At 37.6% G+C, this 23,671-nt stretch overlaps 2 protein-coding genes across 3 annotated transcripts in view; both read left to right on the plus strand.

The window, feature by feature from the left end:
- RAB4A (RAB4A, member RAS oncogene family) overlaps positions 1-23,671 on the plus strand; it is a 471,873-nt gene that overhangs the window by 347,221 nt on the left and 100,981 nt on the right. The window lies entirely within an intron of this gene.
- The window catches only part of GALNT2 (polypeptide N-acetylgalactosaminyltransferase 2), a 101,366-nt gene that overhangs the window by 67,653 nt on the left and 10,042 nt on the right, over positions 1-23,671 (plus strand). For both annotated transcript variants that reach the window (XM_049831366.1, XM_049831367.1), the window contains exons 7-13: positions 2,176-2,297; positions 8,386-8,473; positions 12,310-12,397; positions 12,971-13,074; positions 17,943-18,069; positions 22,145-22,237; positions 22,443-22,526. In XM_049831366.1, the coding sequence (XP_049687323.1) occupies positions 2,176-2,297; positions 8,386-8,473; positions 12,310-12,397; positions 12,971-13,074; positions 17,943-18,069; positions 22,145-22,237; positions 22,443-22,526 (706 nt within the window). The remainder of the gene's footprint in view (positions 1-2,175; positions 2,298-8,385; positions 8,474-12,309; positions 12,398-12,970; positions 13,075-17,942; positions 18,070-22,144; positions 22,238-22,442; positions 22,527-23,671) is intronic.

Consider the following 23,671-nt stretch of genomic DNA (forward strand, 5'->3'; position numbering starts at 1 on the left):
ATGACATGCACAAAACCTGTGTCGTTGTGCTATAATTAATTATTGCGAACTGATGGGCTCTTAGTGTTTGTAAATATTTTGTTTGGGATATTCTTGTGAACAAAGGCTTGTTAGGAAAGCAGACCTTCTATGACTTGGCATGGTTGCAGGGTTCTGAGTAAGTTTATCATTCCTCTGATCAGTACAGCACTTAAAGATGGAGATAATCGTAATAGCAAAATGGAATTAAGTTAAACTTTTTTGATTTTTATTTTTTAGTAATTATATTAACTTGGTACCGCATACACAGATAAACTGAATTTTCATTCATACTTAAAAATATGCATCAGTATATCTGAAAATGAAATTCAATTTGACAAATCTTTTGTAATGTCAAAAAAGAACAACTATTTGCAAATTGAAGGCACAATTGCCTTACTTGGTATTTTTGTGAGATTAGGATTAAATTATTACCTGTGGGATCTACCGTACTGTTTATGAAGTTTTGCCTAGGCGTGTGTATGTGCAACCAGGTGATAATTTTTTAAATTAAAATATTTTAAGATTCCATTTGATTGCTGGCTTGTTACGCTTGAGTTTGATGCTCACTTTGCTTTTCATTTTCAAGTGTAGACTGATACTAATGTCTCGGACACATACAAATTAAAATTTAAGAGAATCAGTAAAATCAGCCAGTATGTAAGATGCTATAAGTAACATGTTAGTATTAACAACAGAGAAAGGCAGTGTGGTTTAAAATAGAAATTAAAATAAAGGCATAGTGTCTGTGGAGGGGATGACATTGACTGCCTTGCTTTCAGAAATATGCGATAGTAGCTTTTGGTCTCATCTTAAGACCAGAGTTTGTTATGGCAACAGATGTATTTTGGAGGGCATGGTAGTCTGTGAATAAATGTGAGGGGAACCTTCTCAACTCTCTGTAAGGTTGAGCGTGATTGTAGAAGACTCAGTGACCCAAGTGGTCACCTCAGATGTGGGGCAAAAAAAAGCATATTAGAAACACTGTTGTGTGTTTTCTATGGCAGTAGAGCAAGACAGTAAGTATTCTGTTTGGCAGTTATATTTTGCAGGTTTATTTTGTAAAGGGAATGGAAAGAAATGGGGTTGACTGTTTTACAAAGTTTCAGTTAGGGGAAAATAAAACCCCAAAACCAAAACAGACTTGGTGTGAAACAATGTAGAAAGAAAAAGGAAAAAAAAAGTACTTGGCTTTGGTCTTGAGTGACAATGAAATCAATTAATTTTGAATAGCGATAGAGAAAAATAGGGAGGAAATTTGCAAAGGACTGAGGAAACTTGCTATTTTCTGTAGTGGAGTAAATGGTGGGATGTTCTAGGGTATGTGTGTAAATACAGCAAGGGACTTTAAGGAATGGTGAGGTCATCCAATGAACAAATATTAAAATTGAATTAAGGAAGGAAAGGAACAGGGTAAATCAGTGAGGGGATCTATATAACTGAGGTGTAGAGAAGAGAAGAACCTCTTGGATATACCAGAATTTTCTTCCTAAAGAAATCTTTTCAATATTAAGATTTTCAAAAAAATCCTAAAACCAACCAACAAAGCCAAACCAAAAAAACCCCTGCTAAACTACAAAGCAAGAGAGTTGCAAGAAACACAGAGGAAATAGTTGAAAGGGGTGGGGGTAAGGCTCTCAGGCATGAATTGATGAAGCACGGTTATTTCTGGAAGAAGTTGACAGGAGAATGGACAGACTGTGGTGAGAACTAAGATGGGGGGGGCAGCAAAAAGATGGGGGAGATAAGTTAATGATGGTGCTTTCCTCAGTTCTATCGTAGAGCTGTAGGGAAGGCGTTTGTTTTCAGGACCGATCTTGAGTAACGTTTGTCAGTATGATTACCTTTTACTGTAATGCAGACCCAGCTGTACTTGTGTATCACTTTTTTTTTTTTTTTTAAAAAAGTACTCTAATTCTACCTAAGTCAGATTGAAACCTGTAGACTAGGGTGCAGTATGTTGGAAGCTTGCAGGCTGTTTGATATGAAGTCATTTCACTAAATTTTTAACTAATATCTCATTTTGATAATGGAACTTTTGTGTTTGTCCTGTCTGAGTAAGAGTAATTTAATTAATGACTAACTTGGAATAGTTTCTCACTACTGTTGATTGTTTTCCTCAGTAAGTACTTAAAACTTTCTATCTTTACTTCTCAGGCTTGATGCGCTCCCGTGTCAGAGGGGCAGATGCAGCACAAGCAAAAGTGCTGACCTTCCTGGATAGTCACTGTGAATGCAATGAACACTGGCTGGAACCGCTTTTGGAAAGAGTAGCTGAGGTTAGTAAAGAGTTCTTCTAAAGTAATTTCCTGAAGAAGTAGCTTTTAAATTTTAAAGCCATCTGGTTTATACTACATTAATTTTATGCATTTTTCTAAGGAAGCTTTTTCTCTGAAGTGAGATGATGGAGATGATCAGAGTGTTCGGTGATTAAAACCCACTTTTTGTTCATTTAATCTGTGAACACAGGAACATAAAATGTGAATATTTATTATTATCTTTACAAGCAATTTAAATATATGCTTCTTTGGTTCTTTAGGGATCTCCTCAGTAAGTGTTGAAAATCTTTAGAGCAAAGTATAGTTCTCCTCAACCAATATCTGCTCAATGTAATTCAGTTTACCTGAGTATTTATGCCTCATTAAGATTCAGTGTGATAATAGGAGAGAGGTTGAGCTGTGAAACCAAAATTGTCATGGAAATTAGCAGGGACTGTGGGCTTTCAGCTTCTATGAAAATGATGCTTAGTCAGTGTCCCGGAAAAGCAATTGAGAGGATTGAAAGTATACTGTTTTCTCCAGGGCTTGGTTATACTTGTTAACTTGCTCTGGAGGAACTCAGTTGAAGTGGAAAGTGAATCAAGCGTGATCCCAAAAACCACTGGGGAACACTCGAGACTACAGGGTTTTTCTTATTCCTCTAATTGCATTCCCTTTCTGGTCAACTCCCCTTCCTGGAAAGGCTTTCTTTCAAAATGCTCCTGGTCAAAATGGTTTTGCTAAGCTACCCCGTCTTGTTAAGGCCCAGTTCTTTGCTTATGCTCCCTACAGTTCCCTTTGCACTTCCCCCCAAAGGGGGCAGGCGGTGGTGGAAAGAGAGTAAACCCATATACTCAATATGCCACTGGAGAAGCTATCAACTGATGACTGATTTTCCTTATTCTGTTTGGTTCTGTGATGGTTTACTGTCTATTCCAGAAATACCCTAAGTGGCCTAAGACATATCAGCAGTTAAAATCCTATTTTGGAGTAGAAATAACTTTAATCAGCTCAAACCTGGACAGTATTAAAGTACCTAGAGCCTACAAAGCCCTTGAGCATGAGAAACATAGCACTTCCTTCTATTTTTGTGCCTATGTGAAGTGTTGTAGCCTCAGAAGGGTCGGGGCAATTTCTCTATAATTATTAACTAGGAAAATAAACTTGAAGGCATTACGTGTCTCTCAGAAGGAAGTGCAGAATGTTTGCAGCTAAAACACTAATGGATTCTAGGATGTGGAATCTGTTTTCAAGCCTTTTTGTGTAAATGGTTTGAGGAATCAGAAGAGAAATGGTAGTTTTGGTCAACAAACCCCTGCTTTTTAGTAAGACAGCTATTTTGCCATTTACCCTTTTTCTTGTCTATGACTTTTTTCAGGGCATGCTCATTTAGCTTTCTGAAACTGATATGGGTTGTGAAAGTGTGCTACCTTTGCATCGTAACAGAATGTAAAATCTCTTATTAAATAGCTGACAATTTTGTGGAGATCCAGCATTACGTGTGGTATACTTGGTGGGAGAAACTGGTGCATATTTTGCTTTGTGCAGCAGCTACTTTTTAGCAGCACAGGAATTATTAGATCCTTCAAAACTTGCTCCTCACAGTTGTCACCACGGTACACGCTAATCATGTGTACAAAACTTGAATAGTTTTCAGTTGTATGAATACGGGCTTTCATTCTTAAAAGCTTGATGTGCTGTTAAATAAATAATTGATGTGGAATTCTAGTTTACTTTCATCTGGGAAGACTCCCAACCAAAGGTGTGAGGTTTGATAAAGTAGCTTCTAAGCTTTCTGCTTGTTCAAATGCTTAAGGCATGGATAGTGTTTACCTATAGTATATGATAGTTCTTTGTTATTTTAAATGGATTGATTTTACTCACAGTGCAGATAGTATGCTAATTGGCAGCATTTTCTTGATAGTCTCAGTGACAAGAAGCTGAATAGATGTGAACTCGTATCTGCTCTGGCCTCAAAGGTAACTTTTTCAGGTCAGGGGTACTATGCATTAATACAGTATTTTCTGATGCACTGCTGCATCTGTTCTGTATGTGGTGGAAAGTGTGGGGTTTTTCTTTTTTTTTCCTTTTGTTCCAGAATTGCCCACTTGGCATTTAGTTCTGTTGGAGTTTTAATTGTGTATGTTACAAAAGAAAAGTATATCACTTCCAAGAAACAGTCTGAATTGAATCAGTTCTACAATACTCTATCTGATGTGCTGTAACTGCTTTAGAAAGCTATGTCTTTAACATCTTGCTTGTGTTAGGAGTACCTGGGGCATCAAGCTCTCCTCTTCAGTTCAAGGATAATCCATCCCATGGTTTTCTTCTTAGAGATAATTTCCTGGTTAGAGTATCTTTGTGTCTTGACCAGGCTTGCTTAGCATTCCTAGAGGGGTCTGGCACTGCTAGGGATCTTTCTTCAGCAATTTGAGCAAAGGCTTAAAGCAGAAGCAACATACATAAAAGGTGAATATTTTAGAGTGCAGACTGTGTACAGATACCTGTGTAACCTGGAGCTGGTATATCTTCTCCCTCTTTACTCCCTCCTGGAGAATGGCTTTCTGCCTGATTCCCTAAGGCTACCTTTTATGTCCTCCTCTAGATTTTTTTTGTGTGCTTGTTAGGGGAGATCAAACAAGGAGCCAGTTTAACCCTTTAATTCCCCCCAAATGTCAACATAGTAATAAGTGTACACAACCTTATAAACATTGGTAGCTACTAGCTGTTGAATGAATATTTGTCTCCTTGGCTTTTTCCATTTCCAATTTCTAATCACTTTGATGTTCTATTCTTACAATATATCAGTTACATGAGAAAAATAAAAACTGAAAGGTTCTGGTGCAGGACTGAACTAATCTGTTTTCATAGCATAGCCATAAAGCCTGTCACTTTTAGGAAGGTATTTTTAAACAAAGACGATCTTAAAAGGAAGAAAGAGCTAAGATTAAGAAATGAGATGTGGATTCCTTTTTCGTATCTGTCTCAGATTTTGTGACCCTGAATGAGTCAACTTTTAACTGGTACAATGCTGAAAGGAAAATATTTATATTTTCTCTTAAGAGTGTTGTGAAGCTTAATCTTTGAAGTGTCTTGAGATTTTTAGAGAGGGGGGGAAGCAATGTATGCAGAACCTTGAGGAAAATTTCTGATGGTTTATGAGAATAATATATAATCGTCTAAGTCTCTAGAGCATACATAACCTCCTTATGAAATAGTAAAATGAAGTAGTCTGCTACAAGCTTCCAGGCACTAGAGGCTTGCAGTATTCACAGGTTATTTCTTTCCATTACCCTCACCAAGAAACACGTGGTTTTCCAGTTGTGTGTTCCATTATGAGTTACGGTGTCAACCCTTCAGAATGAAACAGAAGATTACAGAAAGACTTCCTTTTTGCTTGTGGGTTTTTTTTGTTTCAAAAATGTACATTGGATTTCTACTTTAATCACACTATGGATAAATAAGTATCTAGCTTTAGGACAATTTAAAGGGGGCAGCTGCTGTGTAGTATTTTAAGTGAATGAAATCTGTGTACATTGGAGACCCACAAGCTCTGTCTTTGTAGCAATCTCTGTATTGACAACTTCGTAGTGCCCTGCAAAGCATCACCTTAAGAATGTGCAAGTCTTGTCTGCTTTGCTGCTGAGCAATTCTATAATTTCAAATCATGGAAGGAACAGCATGTTTCCAAGCCAACGAAGTGGGGGGTGTACATTGAACTGCAAGTTGACAACCTGGGTATTTGTCTGTCGGAGAAAAAACTGTAGGTTGTTTAAATAATACATTAGGTGTAGCAAGTGGTGTTAGTGTGGTGTCGTACTGATACTGATAGAACTAATCAGACCAGCAGTAAAAGCCTGAGGAAATCCCAAATGCATAGAGACAGTGTGCTACCTGCTTACTCAGCACGGTGGAGATGGGTTTGAAGCCTGACTGAAGCTCTACCTAGTGTGATACTTGACAGCTTGGGAGATTTTTACCACCAGGTTCAACTGTGCCAAGTAGAACCTTTTGAGAAAATGCAGATTTTTGTCAGAAAAGATTTTTAGAGATGGGCATAGATGTATAAGCTGTCTTAGCTTCAGCTAAGGAAAGAAGGAGAAAGAAAGGAAGGGTGGTTTCATTTTTGTTTTGTGTATTTCATGGGTGTATTGTAAATAGATGGACAGGCTGGATATCTTCTATCTCATCAGTCTTTAAATAAAGGAGTTTTCTAATTCTATCACTGTATATAGAATGCCTAAAATAAGGTCAGGGGTATACCTGAAATGCTTTAGCGGTATAGGAGGGCACACAAACACAGTTAGAGTTTCACAGTTTAAGGTGCAGTAAATCATTATTGCTTCCCAAGTACAATACAGTTAGCAAAACTGTATGCTTGCCATTATAAACATGGACTTGGGGCTACAGCTAACAGAAACAGGAACTAAAGATGTGATCGATGGGGAAGTAGGACAGGTTGGTCTTTTTTGTCTGTGTTTCTAGCTTGCTTTAGACCAAGCTAATTGATACTCAGTAGCAGAGCTGATTAGGTGTTATATTACATCCCTCATAAAAGCAGATATTTGGCCAGGGTGGTATAGCCGCAGTGATACTTAAAAGGAGTGTAGAAATCAATAAGGAGTCTTCAGCTTTTAGCTTAGTCTTCAGCTTGAATTCTCTTGGGTTCACTTGGATTCTCCTTTTGGCTGATACAGAAGTTAGTGACCTGTTGCTCACTCAGGCAGAATGACCTAGTAAATGCCAACAATGTAGTTAGGGCTTATTAAAATCAGCACAGATTGAATAGTTAAGATCCAGTAAATGCAAATGGGTGTTTAGTGTCCTTATTGGACCAAGGAAAGCATTTGACTAAAAGAGTTGTTTTTAAGTCTCTTGTTAGGACCTCAAGCTGTTCTCGTACTAGTTTGGTTCCAATCTGTTCTGTACAATACTGATTAGCAAGGGGGGTGCATTGCTGAAACACTGTCTAGAATATATGTGTTGTTGTTTGAAGACAGACTTACGGAATAATTCTTAAAATGGAGATGTTTAGATGGTATGGTTTTTTAACCATGAGAACTGTTCCTCTGTTAACAGTTGCCAAAATATCCCATTTGTTCAAAACATTTGTTTATATTCACAGATTTGGCGATACACTGTTCTGAAGTTATCTGTGCTCTCTGAATGATGTTAAATTGTGGACTTCAAACTTCTATTTTGAACTCAAGCAAAATGTTCCATCAGACTACCATAGAAGTTATGCTTCAGTCTGTAAATGTAATTTTTTTTCCCCAATAACTCATGGGGACAAATTGGCTTAACCATGATATTGCATTTCTAATATTAGATGAGTCTTTTTTTAAAGTACTTCTGTCTTGTGATCCTACTGGATGATGCACGTGGAGTTGTTGGAAAGATTTTTGTTTTTCTTAAACTGTTTTGACAAAAACATCAGCTGAGGTAATTAATAATGCTCAGAGTACTATGTGAGACCTTGGTTGGACAGAGGAATGTGGTATCTGTACCACTGGAATCTTGGCTGCTGGAGATTAATAGCGTTCATTAGTTTGAGGTGGTTTTAGGTTCTCTTTCCTGTCTAAGTATCTGATATTGAAGTGTGATTCTGCTAGTGTGAAATGGGTTAGCATTAACCTAAGACTTTTCTGATTGCAGAAAGGCCTAAGTGTTCCTTAAAGGTTGAAATAATAAGACCGTAATACACTGCGTGGCTAGATATTTGCTGTGGAAAATATGAATTGCCTGGATGCTTCTTTTCTTGGAGCTGGTTTTAAAAGTAAGAATGGAAGTGCTGTTTGCTCGACTGCCTTTAGAACTACAAGTTTGCTGCCTTCTTCAAGAGCAAGTCAGAAGAGGGGGATTACTTGAATATAAGTAGCCTAGAATAGAAAGAGGATTCCCAGCTATATTGTGTGGTTTCTGCTTTCTGAAGCAGTGCTGAGCAATGCTATTCACAGCACTGGCTATTCAGAGCTGTAAGTTGAAGTAGGGGGAGAGCTGGGGGAGACGTGCTAATGAAATCCTGCTGAACTGTTCAACCTCTCATCCTGCCTGAATCTTTATATATTGATTTCATTATTTCAATATTACTTTCTAATATTTATTTTAGGACAAGACCAGAGTTGTGTCTCCTATTATTGATGTAATTAATATGGACAACTTCCAGTACGTGGGGGCGTCAGCTGATTTAAAAGGCGGTATGTACCTGTACTGGAATACAGATTTTAAAAAAAAAAAAAAAAAAAGAAAAAAGCATCAAGAATCAAAGGTCATAATCACTGCAGTTGTGGAATGAGCAATTAACATACTGTTCTTCCCTTTCATATATCTAGTTTTAAGTTCTGTAGGTTACTTGTTTCTAGGCTTGGATTTTAATTGGCCTTATTGTCCTCTACTTTAAACCAGTTGATCTTTATTATACTAATACTTATAAGTTTATGCTGCCTTTTACCAATGTGCAAGACTCACTCCAATGTAGGATTGTGTAAATATGTCAGAAGCAGCTTATGGCCGGAGCTTATGATTCTCTTTTTAGATAAGACAGGCTTTAATTGCTCACTAGCTTAGAAGCCCATCAGCAATGCAGTGCCTATGAGTTTTTTTCAAGATGCTGATTTGCTTTAAAAATTAAACTCTTCTGAGTAAGCAGAAAGCTTTGGAATGTGTTTAAAAAATACATGTTTTTGTTAGCCATGATCTGTAATTGTGAAGAGAGTAACATATGACCGTGAAAATTTGTAGCATTTATACCTTTACTGTTCCAAATTTCCCTGTTAAGTTTAGAAGTACTACAGTTTCACTATGTCTAGCTAGTGTAAACTGTTGACAGCAAATAGTAAAAAGACTTGTGAAGCACTCAATAAAAATGAATACAATAAAAAAAATCCTCCCCTTTTCCAAGGAGGGGGAGGGCAACCACACACTAAAATCCTTACTCGTTACAATTTTTTTTAAAACTTTTTTTACTCCTAGCAAGAATCTAGAGTTTAAAATAGCTGTTCTCTGCCCCCCTCCCCTTTTTTTTTTTAAATAATTATTCCCACAACCCTGGAAACTGAACTGTCTGCACAAAGATATAAGATGAGCCACTGTATAGAAATTACATAGTGCTGTTCCCACAGTGTTTCAGCTTTTTCTAAATGGACTTTCTTGAGTGAGGAAGGAAAAAAAATTTCAAGCCTGTTCTTTCAGTTACTAGTCTCCAACCAGCCACGAAGTGTTGTTCCAGTAAACTAAAATAAAAGCAATATTTGCATAATGTTGCATATGCTTCAAGTTCATCAGTGATATGGAGGCGAGAGGTTCTGTATCCTTTTAATTAACGTTTTGAAATAACACCTACAGTGCATATATTCACAGTATGCTAATGTATAGTCTGTGCTATTATCTGTGTGCCAGCTTTATTAAAACCTTAAGGCTTTTACCCAATCTATTCATTATACCTCGAGTATGGAAATCTCTATACCATTATGTGGTTTTTATTGTTGTCTGCAGTAGGAGGAGGAATTCTTTCATTGAAATCTTCGATTGGTTCCTGCGGGGTTCATGCTCTTTAATTCTTCCCAAGTGAAGTGGGAGAAGATTGAGAGATCATTTCACTTGTTACTGCTTTTCATGCTTCATCTTTGGAACTACGTTTCTCTATTTTCTTTTCTTTTCTTTTCTTTTTCTTTTTTTTTGTGTGCTCATTTTCTCCCCTCGTACACAATAGAAATAGATAGATTATTTTTTTTAAGTGCACGGAGCCTCTGTATTTCTGGGCTGAGGAGTGAGAAGCTGTCTTTTTTTTAATGTTAACAATAGAAATTTTGCACATACCAGTGTTTAAAGCTATTTGGGGGTCTGTTGAAACATGAATAATATATTTCTTTTCAGTTCCCAGAGGACAGATTACCATGTTAGAGGCACTACAGCATTTGGCATCACGGGGACACATTCACTGGGGCCAAGTCTAAACATGGAAACCAAACTATGCTTTCAACCTTAGATACAGTATCTGTGTGGCTGAAGCATGGAGACTTGAGACAGCTGGGACAGCATTTGTGCCTGGTCTGTACTGAAAGGGCTTAATCACCCAAGACAAGCAACCTAGTAAATGCCACAAACTTTTTAAAGCAGACAGGGATGAAATAATTCCCCAGTCTGGCCAATACTAAATCCATGCACTTCATGTTACAAATTTTTTTTGAGGGAGGGATTTGCGAAAGTGTTTATACTGCCCTGAGAAACACTTTAATTACTGGAATAAACTGTAGTTAACAGAGATCTAATAATTTAGAGTATGCCTATGATGCAGTTTACACTGGATAGAATTTCATGTTGGATATGCACTTGTGTTTAAAAATACTTCCTTTACAGAGTTACTGATATTATCTCATTGAGTGCAGATTTTTCCCAGAGTCAGTGAAAATGGAGATGGAAACCCAGTTTTTATGGGTAGACAATTTGTGCACTTGTTTGGAGTTTGTAACAGAGTGCTGTGTTCCAAAAGAGACCCCTTGTGTTCACTGGAGTATATGTAACTCTATCTCTACTGCTTCTGCTGGAGAACAGTAGGTTTTTTCAAAGTTCTCCCAGATGCAAGTAATTTTGCTGGGTACGTATGATAAAGTACGACTTCTTAACTGCACGGAAATATTGGAGCTCATTTTACTTTTCATGCTGGAGGCTTTGCAGTACTATCGATTGTAGCCATTTTACTGTTTTGCTACTTGGAGTTTTAGAGTAGTTAGATGGTCTTTCATTTTTACAGTGCAACACTTCATGAAGTACTCAAACATGGAGAGAAAGAGTTGGCATGCATGCTGTAAAGACTGTTCAGGATAATTTCTGTAGTGTGTGTGTCAAATATCTTGTGAGTTAAAATGAAAACTGTTTAGTTTTCAACTCTGCATCGGTCATTACTATGCATGTTTACAGATGCAGACAGACAGTTTGTAGGACTGTAATTGTTGTCTGTTTACTTTAGCTTTTTCCCCACAAAGTAATTGCTTTATCTTTATGCTGGAGAAAGAAAACTACTGACATCTGTGCACCAGAAATCTGGAACTCATTCCTTACGTGACCTCATAGGATGTAAATGTGTTTGGCAGCAGGCAGTCTGCGTAAGGCTGATTTGCTAGGTGTACTGGGAGAGGGCTATGGACCTTGTGTAGTTTTTTAGTAGATGTTCATGCTTATGGGCATAACCCAGCTCAAAAACTGTTATGAAAGTGTTTCCTATAGGGAGTTTGTCTTGTACCAGCTGTGTATGGTTGCCTAAAGGAGGTAATTCGAATGGTTGTCAGGTAGAAAGCTGCTGTAGGTCCCCTATTGGTCTTGTCTATTCTAGTGATCTTTATGGGCTTCTGTGCTTAACTCGGGAAAGGACCAGACCAGCTGTTGCTGTGTGTACACACCTATATGTACATATGTAAGGGAAGTAAGATTTTGGTGCTCTAGTACTTGCCTCGGGTTTAAAAAAATGATGCGCTTGGAAGCATGCAGTGGGAAAGCAGGAAGTTAAAGGAATGCTAGTAAGATAAGAGGGAGCTCCGTAACCTGGTGTGACCTTCACGATGGAGAGCTCCTGCTGATAGAGGAGCACCAAGAGTACTGCCTAAAACCTGTGTAAACATAAATATGTGATCATTTGTTAAGAGTTGAAATGCAATTGTGCAGTAATGACTGTTAGGAGCATTTGTAATGGCTGGAAGCTCTTCATATGATGTTCTACTCAATGTAAAGATATGAGATGTTAGATTCATATATAAGGCTTTTGCTTTGTCACTTGTTGACTGGGTTTCTTACTTTGCATAATAGATGGCAACAAGAGGAATGGAAGTTACTTAATATTTGGGATTCCTGTTTTATTGCCCTGTCAACATCTTTACCTTTCATCTGGACTTGTTTGTTTCTACCCAGAAGTTTGTCCAAGTTTAAATTTTTAATTCAAATTACAGTTCCCAGTGTTTTCAGTCAACATTATGTTACTACAAGTTGAATGATGACCGCAGTCTTTTTAACATCCTCCTCTAATATTTTCTTCTTGAAGGCTTTGATTGGAACCTGGTGTTCAAGTGGGATTACATGACACCAGAGCAAAGAAGAGCACGACAAGGAAATCCAGTTGCTCCCATAAAGTATGTCTGTACCACCACTTCTCCCTCTAATAGATTGCAGTTTGCAACTAAACAAAGTTAGAAATCATCTTCTCTGAGTCTGGAAGGGGATCTTTACTATAGCTTTCATTAATAATGAAATTTCATTCATATTTATGTGGCATTATGAGACTCATAAATAAATTGTATTTAAAAAAAATACTTTAAAGCACACTAGTAGATTATTTACCCTTAACAAAAAGTAGATGTCACTTTGTTTAAAGCTGGTATGTTTTGAGGGCTAAAAATACAGCATCAGTTTTAATGTTTTTTAATTTTAGTGTTTTTTAATTTGCTGGCACAAATTGCCACCCTTTACATCAGGAACTTGTAAGCCAAATGGAGATCTGGAAACTGCCTCAGAAGGTGATCAGGGCACTATATATGCCATAGAAATGTGTGCAGACAACATTTGAATTGATATATGCAAAATTAGTTGCATTCGAAAGCATTGCAAATTTTTTCAAGGGCGTATTAACCTTGAGGTGCAAATAATGGTTGCCTCCGAGTTCATGGTTCTGTAAGTATTTAATTTAACTTTTCTTGTCTGTTTAGGACACCCATGATAGCTGGTGGGTTATTTGTGATGGACAAATCCTATTTTGAAGAACTAGGGAAGTATGACATGATGATGGATGTTTGGGGTGGAGAAAACTTAGGTATGTATATTATCTGTCTTCAGATCAATCTTGAAAGAAAGCATGTTTCACCATTGCCTGTACTGTCACGGAGTCATGGTCTTCCTGATTTTGTGCAGAGGGTTAAAACCAGAGTTAAAACTTCACATGTGTTACTGGTGAAATCCAAAAGGTTTATTTCAATGAAAGAATTAAAACAAGGTAGGAATTATATGCTAAATATGAGAGAATAAAAGTGTTTGTTCATTAAGCAAGTAATTTTTTTGTAATGGAAGTTGGCTGATAAAAAAATTACAGGATGTAGGTAGGCAGTTACTTTCAAAAATGCTATCTTGTTTGAAAGTCACATCCTTATCCAAAGTTATTGATTAAAATACAATAATGTTTAAATGCTGGCAATTTAAGGCATGTTTTAAGATGTTGCTGAAATTTAATCGTGAAAAGTAGAACACAGGAGTTCATGAGTTTAATGTTCTCACATACACCTTAAGAAATCAGTTAAAATGTAGCTGACTAAAGAATAATCTGTTTCTTAACTTTAATAATACTATACTGCCTGACATCGAAACTTAGTGAGTTTTTTAATTTGATACCCCTACTTTAGCCCTGTGAGGTAACTATGGTTGAGAAGGCATTTTTGCTGTAAGTCCTTATTTTCAGATATTTAAGTGAGTGGGATTTATGGAGGAGGGAGGAGGAGCTGAGAGAACTTGAGCTTTAGCCGTTTCTTCTTTGACCTGGCAGTTAAATCTGGTGTTATTAGGGGAGGTTTGGCTCTTTGCATTACAGTATTGTACAGAAGTTTTTTCTGCAGTTAAGACGGGTATATTTGTATTAAAACAAAACAAACAAACAGAAATATTTGGGAGGAGCAGACCTCTACAACTTCTCAAAACTTCCAGTCTGTCATTCATTTAGTGTTTTGGGGTAGAGATTCATCTCAGACATTTTAAGTAGTGTGTTTTAGGACCAGTTCTAAGGATAGAAACTTCTCTACAGCATGTGCTAGCTGCAGAACCCTAAATACCTTGAACTTGTGAAAACCCATGAGTATTTTGAGTTACTGAAATATGCATATGCATTGAGCATATGCTTGGCCTTCAAGGAAATGTCTGCTGTATACAGAACACTAAGTATGGAGACGTGGTAACCAAATGTTTAAAGTTCCTGTAAGGAACTAAAAGGTTGGAAGAGGCATCCTTACAGTCCAGTCTCTGGCCTTCCTATGCAACACTCAAAGAAACCTCTTACATATTTTGAACAATCACTTTCTGTGTTTCTGTGTTCTCATTAATTTGGCTGTATATTGCTAAATTGTATTAATATGAATATAATAATTTTTCATTTTTTAGATGTCCTGGAAAGTCATTGGATAAACTTACTACAGCAGTACTCATGTTCACTCTAAAAACCTTTTTTGCCACTAGAGCACTTAAATATTTGATTAGCTGCAAGCATGTACTTGAGCGACCGAGTTTTTTCTGAAAATTTAGCAGCTGCCTTTATGCTTTGATGACTGAGGCCTTGATAGCAGGAAAGGGCACAAGCAACAGCTCCTCACTCAAGGTGAGAAGACTGCATGCAAAAAGCTGCTTATGTTGCTCTTGATCCATTCCTTTCCCTTTCCTCCATGGGAAGGAGGAGATGGAGACTTTGGGGTGCCTTTTCTCGGCTCCCTGAGAAGGCAAGGTCAGTCAGTCCAGCAGACAGCTAATAATTTGTTCATAGTTGCCAGACTAACTGAAGATGAGTAAAAATCACATGGCGTATGATTTAATTTGCAATAAATGACACATTCACCAGATACTGGAAATCTGTGACATGCAGTTTAAAATTCAACATGCACATATCTCTGGATCAGCAGCTTGACATTACGTACAAATAACCTACCAGACTTGCAAAATAATTCTATACGTTATATTTATGCTTTATAAAACTTCGCATTTTTCCTTCAAGCATGTGCAGAGCAGCTGTTATGAGATTTAGTTTACATGTTAGTATAGTCTCAACTTTAGAAATTTCAAGATGGACCTGTGGTATTTTGTCTAAATTAGCCAAGGGACAGCTCTTACCATGAAGATACTGCATTTTCAGATTGTTGCTAAATATGACCGATAACACATGCTCACTGTACAAAACATGGATCAAGGTTTGTTCAGTCTTGTCTTAAATCTGTAAATTCTAATTCTCAGAATCTTTCCAATGCTTTTTGATAAGCATGGGAGGATTGGAGTACACTGGAGACTGGATGAACCATTAGAAGGTTTGGGTCTAATTTGAAAACCTAGGCTTTTCTCAATAATTTTGCTAAAATCAGGGAGCAAGTAAGACATTCCCCATCTTCAATAATGATGACACACTACAATGAAAAGAGCAAATCTGTTAGAGAGGTGTAACATAATTGGATGCAACTGAAGAATGTTTGACATGCTGTTTATGCCTTTTTAATGAAAAACTGTGTCCACTGAAATTGTTGCAACAGTAGTATTTCTTCTCCCACTGTGAGTATGGCAAAAAAAGATGTCTTCAGGGAGTTTGTGGGGTTTTTTTAAGTTTTAGTTGCTGTAGATTCCTTTTTCTTTAAAAATCCACCCAGGCTTTAGAAGCCGTGTTGGTGCAGATAAGAATTAGTTTGCTTCTCCTTACTTACTAGTCCTTTGCTGTCTTTCCTATAGAGTTATTTTTCATCATTTTCACTTTTTTTAGATTCTTCAGAATCTAAGGTGCCAGAAAGTATACATGTAGGTTTACATTTCTGGGAATTTAGGGAAGGAGAATTAATCAAATTAATGTACACATTAGAAGAAGCTATGAATAATGAAAAAAGTTGACACAAGATATTTCTAAATTACTTCTAAAACAAAAATACTTTTTCAATGCCAAAATACATTCAACAGATGACAGTGACTTTCTGGATTAAACCTTCAGATGAATCATTTAAAAAAGAAAGAGCTTTAGCCCTACTGCACTGACCTTTTATTTTTAACCAGAATCTCACTTTACTGCATTTCAGAAGTGTGTATTTTCTAATACTTAAATAAGTCTAATACTAGATTTTGAGCATTTAGTCTGCACCTGTCTAATGCAAAAGCCTGTATCTTTGATTGGATCTCTCTGCCTTCGTTCACTAGGCTGTCCTCACTGACTGCAGCATGCCCTCACATTGGGCAAATAACTGTATGAACTTTCTAGCAAAACTCCATAAATAATGCTTCAAAGTGGTACAAGAAAACTATTACTCCTCTGCTTTCACAATTTGAGCAGTATGGGACCAAATTTGAGCTAGATATGGGAAAGCCTGCTGTCTTCCATCTGTGTGTAATTTATTCTGGTAGAAGCAGAATTGCTGCTGTTACTAACTTGTTTAATAGAAGCAGTGACCAGTTATTTATTGTGATTCTCATTTTTTTTCATTCTAAGCTCAAAATAAGAGGTGTAAGACTGAAGTCAGTGCTGTGAAAAATGTACGAAGAGAATGTCACATTAAGTTGCTTTAAAAATTACTTTTGCCTGTTGTCCCATGTTAATTCAATGGGAAAATCAAGACTGAGTTAATGGCAAAGACAATATTGTCATTAATATTTTTGAGGATGATCTGTCTATAGATCAGACTATGTTGACTGTCTAGGGTTCATGAATATGCCTAATTGGTCCCAATGCAACAGAATTTATCGCTGAAGTAAAACAAATAGGAAATTATCCTTGTAAAAGTAAAGACTGTTTGGAAGAAGGGCAGTTAACCTGCACTGTCAACAGTTGAAATCACAGCACGTCTTTTTTTTTTTTTAATTTTTTTTTCTTTCCTCTGGACAGACTGTCATGATGACATGCTCTCTAACCTTTGAGATGGTTGGTTTTTTGGTTTTTTTGGGTTTTTTTTTCAAATTTAATTTTTGAAGTAATGTTATTTTTATGACTTATTTTGTGTGTGGGGGAGGAAGGCTTCCAGGGGAAGGAATGGCACTTAGTTTAAGTCATAAAAGGTAGACACTGACTTTAAATTAGAGCTGATTATTATTATTATTATTATTATTCTTTTTAATCTGTGGAAAGATACTGAATGATTATGAAGAGACTTGGAACTAAGGGTAACCCTCAGTAACTGGTAGCAGCTGCTGGACTGAAGGGGGAATCATCAAAATTGAAACAGTGCTACTGAAAGCACCCTTACTATGCTAATTTGGAATGAATGAGGAAAAGTTCCATGTCAGCATTAGGTGACTTCTGCTGTCAAAGGTCTAAGCTGAGAAAGTGTGTAAATATTTCTAGACCTTCTTGTACTCCCTAGTTGGGTCAGCTCACTAGATTGGCTTAGAAGTGTATTGTCCATAACCTTCAGTTTACTGAAGTTGCATCTTTATTCAGTCTGTCTTCAAATCAAGATTGACTTGATATAACTCCTTCCACGACCAGTGTTTGGGAGTGTTTGGTTATCTGCTGTAATAAATCAGCAGCTCAAATCTTCTGACTGTTTTATCATGCCTTGATTTTGTTCACTGTGTTATTCCATCTTTAGCTGAAAAATTTTATTATAAGCTAGTGATGTTGAGTGTATTTACTGTTCCTTACCCTTTAGATAAAGCACAGTAATAGTACATATAGACCTAATTTACTCTGGCAAATTGCAGAGTGGTTTATGAATTTGGGGAATGCTGGTAACCCCAGACAAGAGAAGACAGAGTTTTGCTTCCAAGTTAATATGATTATTTTTCCTGAGCTTAGAGAATATTAGTAAATGCTCAGATATGCTTTTGCTAATCCTAGAATTTCTCAGAAAACTATCTTATTGATCTCAGCAATAATCAGTAAAAGCCTTCTCTGTAAATAGTACACTACAAAATTACAGTATTTTGTGATGTGGTGGTCTTTCATTCATGTTTTTATTTCAGAGATCTCATTCAGAGTTTGGCAATGTGGTGGGAGCCTAGAAATCATCCCTTGCAGCAGAGTGGGTCACGTATTCCGCAAACAGCATCCTTACACGTTTCCCGGTGGGAGTGGTACCGTGTTTGCAAGGTAACTGTTAAGTCATGTCTTCAGCTAAATAGCAATGTTTTGGATTTCTTCAGATGGTCAGCAGGTGGCAGTAATTTCATTTTAAGGATCTTTTCTTTAGAAATATTTTCAATATTATCTAGCATGGAAAAATGTTAATTAAAAGGAAATTAATGACTGAGGCAACTACACAGATTGAGAGAAGAACCTGAGAGTTGAAAAAGGGAAAATTCTAGCAGACGCAGCCTGAGAATCTGGAAAAGAAGGAAATGCTTAGCTTGGCATTCTATCAATTTTGAGAACTTTGTTTATTTGGTTTTAAAGAAGGCTTTATTTTCAGAACTGTCTCATAAATCTTCATTTCATAGAAACAGTTTCATCCTTCTCTAAGAGCGAGAAATACACTAAGATATGAATATGCTTTGCTTGCTTTCTCTTAATACGTGATTGGTATGTGATATGCAAATGGTTATGTAGACTGATTCTGGCATTTGTGCCAGTCTGCTGGCAACTTCATTCTATATCACATTTGCCTTTCCTGTGCTATGTTTAAAAGTGCTTTTTTTCTATAGACCTAAGAAACTGCAATATTAAGTGCTTAGATTAATATGCCTGTTAATTTTGCTGTTGATACAATGTACAGCGGTAGCTGAAATACTGAGCTGTTTCCTCAGTTTCTCCTCTACAGAATAAGAACAGTAATTCTGATTCATGTTCATGGTGTTTTTTAAGTAATATGGATGAAGGTATTGTAGGAGTGTATGGTGGATGTTTTGACCAAGGCACGCTCAGTTGTAGCTGAAGAATCACTAGGTTTTGATGTAGAGAATTGGACTTGATGTTCAGGGGGCTGAAGAAGTACAGATCTTGGCTAAAGGTTCTGTGGGTTAAGAGCTGCAAATAAAATTGTTTATTTATCTTTGAAAGGACATGGAGCCCAAACTCTGTTTTACATGAAGCAACACAGAAAACGCAGATGTATTTAAATTCATAAGAATGTTCTAAGCTGCCAATATACTTGGATTTGTGTTTCACCTTAGATTGAGGACCCTCCTTAGGGTGTAATTCTTTTCTTCCTTGCTGGTATGCCACCAAGATGACTCTAATGAATGTAATAGTCTGCTAAAATGAAGTCACTGTCCTGTTTCTTCCAGTAGTTAGAGTAAGGATTTTTCTGGTCCCCTATACTTTGAGATCTGTATTTTATGCTACAGTGGAAAATGAATAATAGTACTTAAGGGAAAACAAAAGCTAGCAATGAAATATCCTTTCTTAATAAATCACATCTCTATTCCAGTATTTATAGTGTCATCAGGAGAGTAGGAAGATCTACCAATTAAACTGTATTATGTAGGCTTAGGATGCAACTGTTTTAGTTTCATGGTAGATTTTAAAATGACAATGTCATAATAAGGAGCATAGTTACTAAAAATAAATAAATATATACATTGTGTGGTTTTCCCACTCCTTTGCAGCTTTTCTTTCTTTGGGCTGTTGCCAAGATGCTGCTTTTCTTGTGATTTAAATAGGTACTTAAATATAGTTCAACTGCAAAGTAGGAAAAAGGTGTGGCTGTATGCATGCAGGTGTACAGCGGTCATCAGAAATGCATCATATTAGCAGGGGTTGCGTTCGTACTGCGATTAAAGCTTTTGGATTTTGTGGTGAAGTCAAATCATCATTGTCATTTGGTCACTCAAATGTCCCGATAATTACTATGACAGGTTTTTTTAAAGCCACATAGTGTTTTCCAGTCCTTTGTGTTGAAAATGACTTTGAAAAGAGATCCCACATGTGCTTGAATAGTGAGGGCAGCTGAAGCCTGCAAACTAGTGTCTTGGGTACTTACATCCCTTTCCAGGTCTACCTTTCTTTGCAAGTGGTTTATTACCTGTGTCCTTAGCTGTCCAGCTGTCTCAAATTCTGAAATACCATTAAAATTCTTTGTTTCATTGGAATGATTTTTGAATTGACCTAGAAAAGTTGCATGTCACTTAAAAGCAGGGTTGACAAGTTGCTGTATATTTGAACGTTTCCTCCTCAGTCAGCTTTCTTGGGTATCAAACCAATATAACATAAAGCCTTAAGATCAGTTTTAGCAATGAGAGAATGAGAAACCTAAGGTAACGGGATACCCTTGTATTACAGGTATTATCAGATATGTATGGGACATTGGTGCCAAGAAACTTGGTGCGTGGAATTGGTGCTGGTCTCGCAGTCGGGACTTGTTAGCTTATGCCATTCTCTGTCCCTTGACTGTGTGCAATTTGTTCTGGAGTGCTCTGGGTAGGCATCCTATTTTTAGCTGACTAGTCAGTACGCACTGCCTTTTGGCAGCCGAAACAAATCGGGGGATTCTGGAGGAGAGGCTGGGAGTCCTGTTTCATGAGAGGCGAGACCACATCCTGGCTGCGTGGTGTGGGCACATACAGCTTGTGTCTGGCAGGATTTCTTAGACTACTGTGCACTGCCTTTATACGGTGCTTCAGACGAGCTAATAAACCTTGCAGACCCCAGTCTGCTCCACGCAAAGCTCCCTCTGATTGCTCGGTGCTAGGTTTCATTAACTATGGCTCGGCACGAAGCAACCGAGTGCACCCTACACTGTGTTCCTCAGTACCCTGCCGCCTTTGGGGTCTGTGTTAGTTTAGGCAGTTCTCAGCATCTACACGGTTTTCATATTTGTGTCGCACTCAGCCTGACCTGTTCATCCCTGAGTACGGGGAAGCGTGATGCAGGCATGTGTTCTGGCCTTGAAAGTGTCTTTGGAGTCGTTAAACCCTGGCAAACCAAATAGTTCTACTCCCACCACCAAAATCTGTTTGGCCTGTGGGCAGGCAAAGCTGATTGCTGAGCAAGAAACAGGGGCAGGTGCTGAGTGACTGGCTGACACGCAGGCCTGAGTGGCTGCAAGGGAGGAGAAACTGAAACAGCTCTTTAATTTGTATTGAATGGGATTTTGCTTACAAAAAAATCTAAAAAAGAATCTTTGCAAGGAAAAATCAGTCCTCAACCAAAAAAAAATAATTGAGTCTGTCTTGTGACTTTTTTTCTTCTCTGTGTCCTTCCTTCGACCTGCAAGAACAGCTTGCTTTATCCTGACTGTTTTTTGTCTTTTGAATTGGAAAATCGTATTAAAGAAGTTATTGGCTGACTAAGTTTACTCAAGTTGCTTTAGATGAACTTACTGCCAAATGTAAAATAAGCTTCAGAGCATGGCAGTTGCAAGTGAAATAAGGCTTAATTTTCTAAGCATAAAATCATGAACAATAGAAGTAAATGATTTTTACATGGAAGCCAGGGGACAGAAAAAGGCCTTACCATCTTGCGGTCCAAAAGGAGATTTAAAGACACCAGTTACATAAATACAGGAATTTTAGTTAGAGATGTGTTTGATTAGAAGTAAAGAATTTGGGTTAGTGTTTTTCACATTTATTGCAATAGTTAATCTCTCTTGAATTTTAAAGCATTAAAAATATTTTCTAATTACTGGATCTCCTCTGTTACCTCAGCTACAACAGACTTGCTTGGTTCATAGCCTTAAATGTCATGGAAGCTTATGTCTTTTTGGAACTTTGAGTGCTCTTCTGGTAGAAATAGGATGAAGACTGAAAATGTCTCGCCTATGTTAGCATATCTGTTTTCAGAAAGGTAAAAGACATTATTAAATATTGGCAATTGTTGAGTTTTTTATGTTTCCAAATAGCTTGCTTATCCAGGTGAACACTCACTGAATTTGGCTTCTGTCAAGTTACTCTTATACAAAGCAAAAAAATCAAAAGCAAACAACAACCTAACAACTTCCATGAAGTTTGCAGAAAGAACTCCAAGATGTGTATTAAATTCTGGATGAAAACCTGAAGCAGTGATGAGTGTGGAAAAGGCACAAATTTCATTCTAAATGCATTGATTTCGGCTACGTTACTCTCTAATGGTTTTCTATTACTTGGGTCTTTAACACAGAATCTTCTGCCTGGCTTGGAGGCAGCTGACTATGTGGTACTAAAAAGGATTAAAATCAACCCAAGGGTAAATGACCTGGTTTAATTGCAGCTAGAGAAAATGTAACCTATGTGTTTCATATGATTGTCCCTAGAAATACACGCAGGGCAGCAGAAGTCTGGATGGACGAGTATAAAAATTTCTATTACGCAGCAGTGCCTTCAGCCAGGAATGTACCTTATGGCAAGTAAGTCACAAGTGCTTTTTTGCCCTATTGATTTATTCTTCATGAGACAGCACCTTCTGAGGTGAAAGCAGTGCTAGCTCTCATGTGTTATCTCTTTATGATGTAGTTCTACAGTTCTACTGTTCTTGAGTTTTCTGTGTATTCCTTAACATATATGAAGACAGCAGCCTGACTTTGAAAACTGTTCCTTTTTCCCCCCCTCTAGTATTCAAAGCCGAATGGAACTCAGAAAGAGACTTAGCTGCAAACCCTTCAAGTGGTATCTTGAAAATGTTTATCCTGAGTTACGGTGAGTTTTGGCTGAATCAGAGATAGTATAGAGGTCTCTTCCCCATACCCGCCCCCCCCCCCCCCCCCCCCCCCCATCATCACTTTCTCTTTCTCCTTCGTTGGATGTAAAGGACGTGTTTTAATTTTTGTGCAATCAGTGCCTAGCGTGGGCTTATTTGCTTTTTTTAATTAGTTCTATTCCTGAAGAGCCATTTTTCCCTGCTAAGCTGCTTTTTCTACTTACCACAAGTACAGCTACAGCTGTGGATATTTTAGAGAACAGTGTCCAAAGGACTCACCTGAGCCTGAAGCTAGTCTCCTACACAAGCTGTTTGCTCAGAAGTACGCTGTTCTGCATCCTGTTGTCAGCCCTTTAAAGCTTTTGCCTTCGCCTAAGCACGTGCCTAGTAGAGCGAGGAGACTGTATCTCGCTCAGTACAGTACAAGGAATGGGAGTCGGCAGACAAGAGGGCCCTTTACGTTTGGCAGACAAGGGTAGATGTGTAAGACTCTAAGAAGCTGAGTCTTCTGCTCGTTCTGTCTTTTGTTCTCTGTCACTGCATTATCACTAACTTTTGGGGGAGGGGATGAGAAGAGGGAAATGAGGGGTAACCTTGCTAACAGCTTCTGTAACATGAAGGCATCCTAAAAAATCCTTGAAGAGAAACACTTTTTGAAAGGATAAAAAAGTTTTTGTTCAATAACCTGTTAATAAGTATGTCTGTCAGATCTGAGTCTATAAACTAGTTTGTCTGCTGTCAACCTAAAATTGGTAGTGTAATGGTAAGATACTGTGTGGCTTATAGGAATACTTGGGTTTTTTTCCTGGGGGCACTTCATGTCAGTAGAGTCAGGTAACTACTAGTGGCATACAGGCTTGGAATGCAAAAGCACCAGCCATTACAGCCCTAGCGAAACATGTACAGAACCACGTGTGCTAAAGAGTCTCATAAACCAGGATGACGCTGAGGAAGTCAGTTACTCTTTATTTTCTCTTGTAAGTGCCAGAGGATATTTATTTTTGTTTAATTTGTCAGAAGAAAAACCATCATGCAAGCTCTCCTGGAAAATGCACTACCATAAGCTTTACTTAAGTGTCATGTCATCTTGCTCTGTGTTGTCTGTCGTGCTCATTCTGCTGGGTTGAATTATTATACTCATATT

This window comes from Accipiter gentilis, chromosome 28, assembly GCF_929443795.1.
Source record: "Accipiter gentilis chromosome 28, bAccGen1.1, whole genome shotgun sequence".
Taxonomy (NCBI): Eukaryota; Metazoa; Chordata; class Aves; order Accipitriformes; family Accipitridae; genus Astur; species Astur gentilis.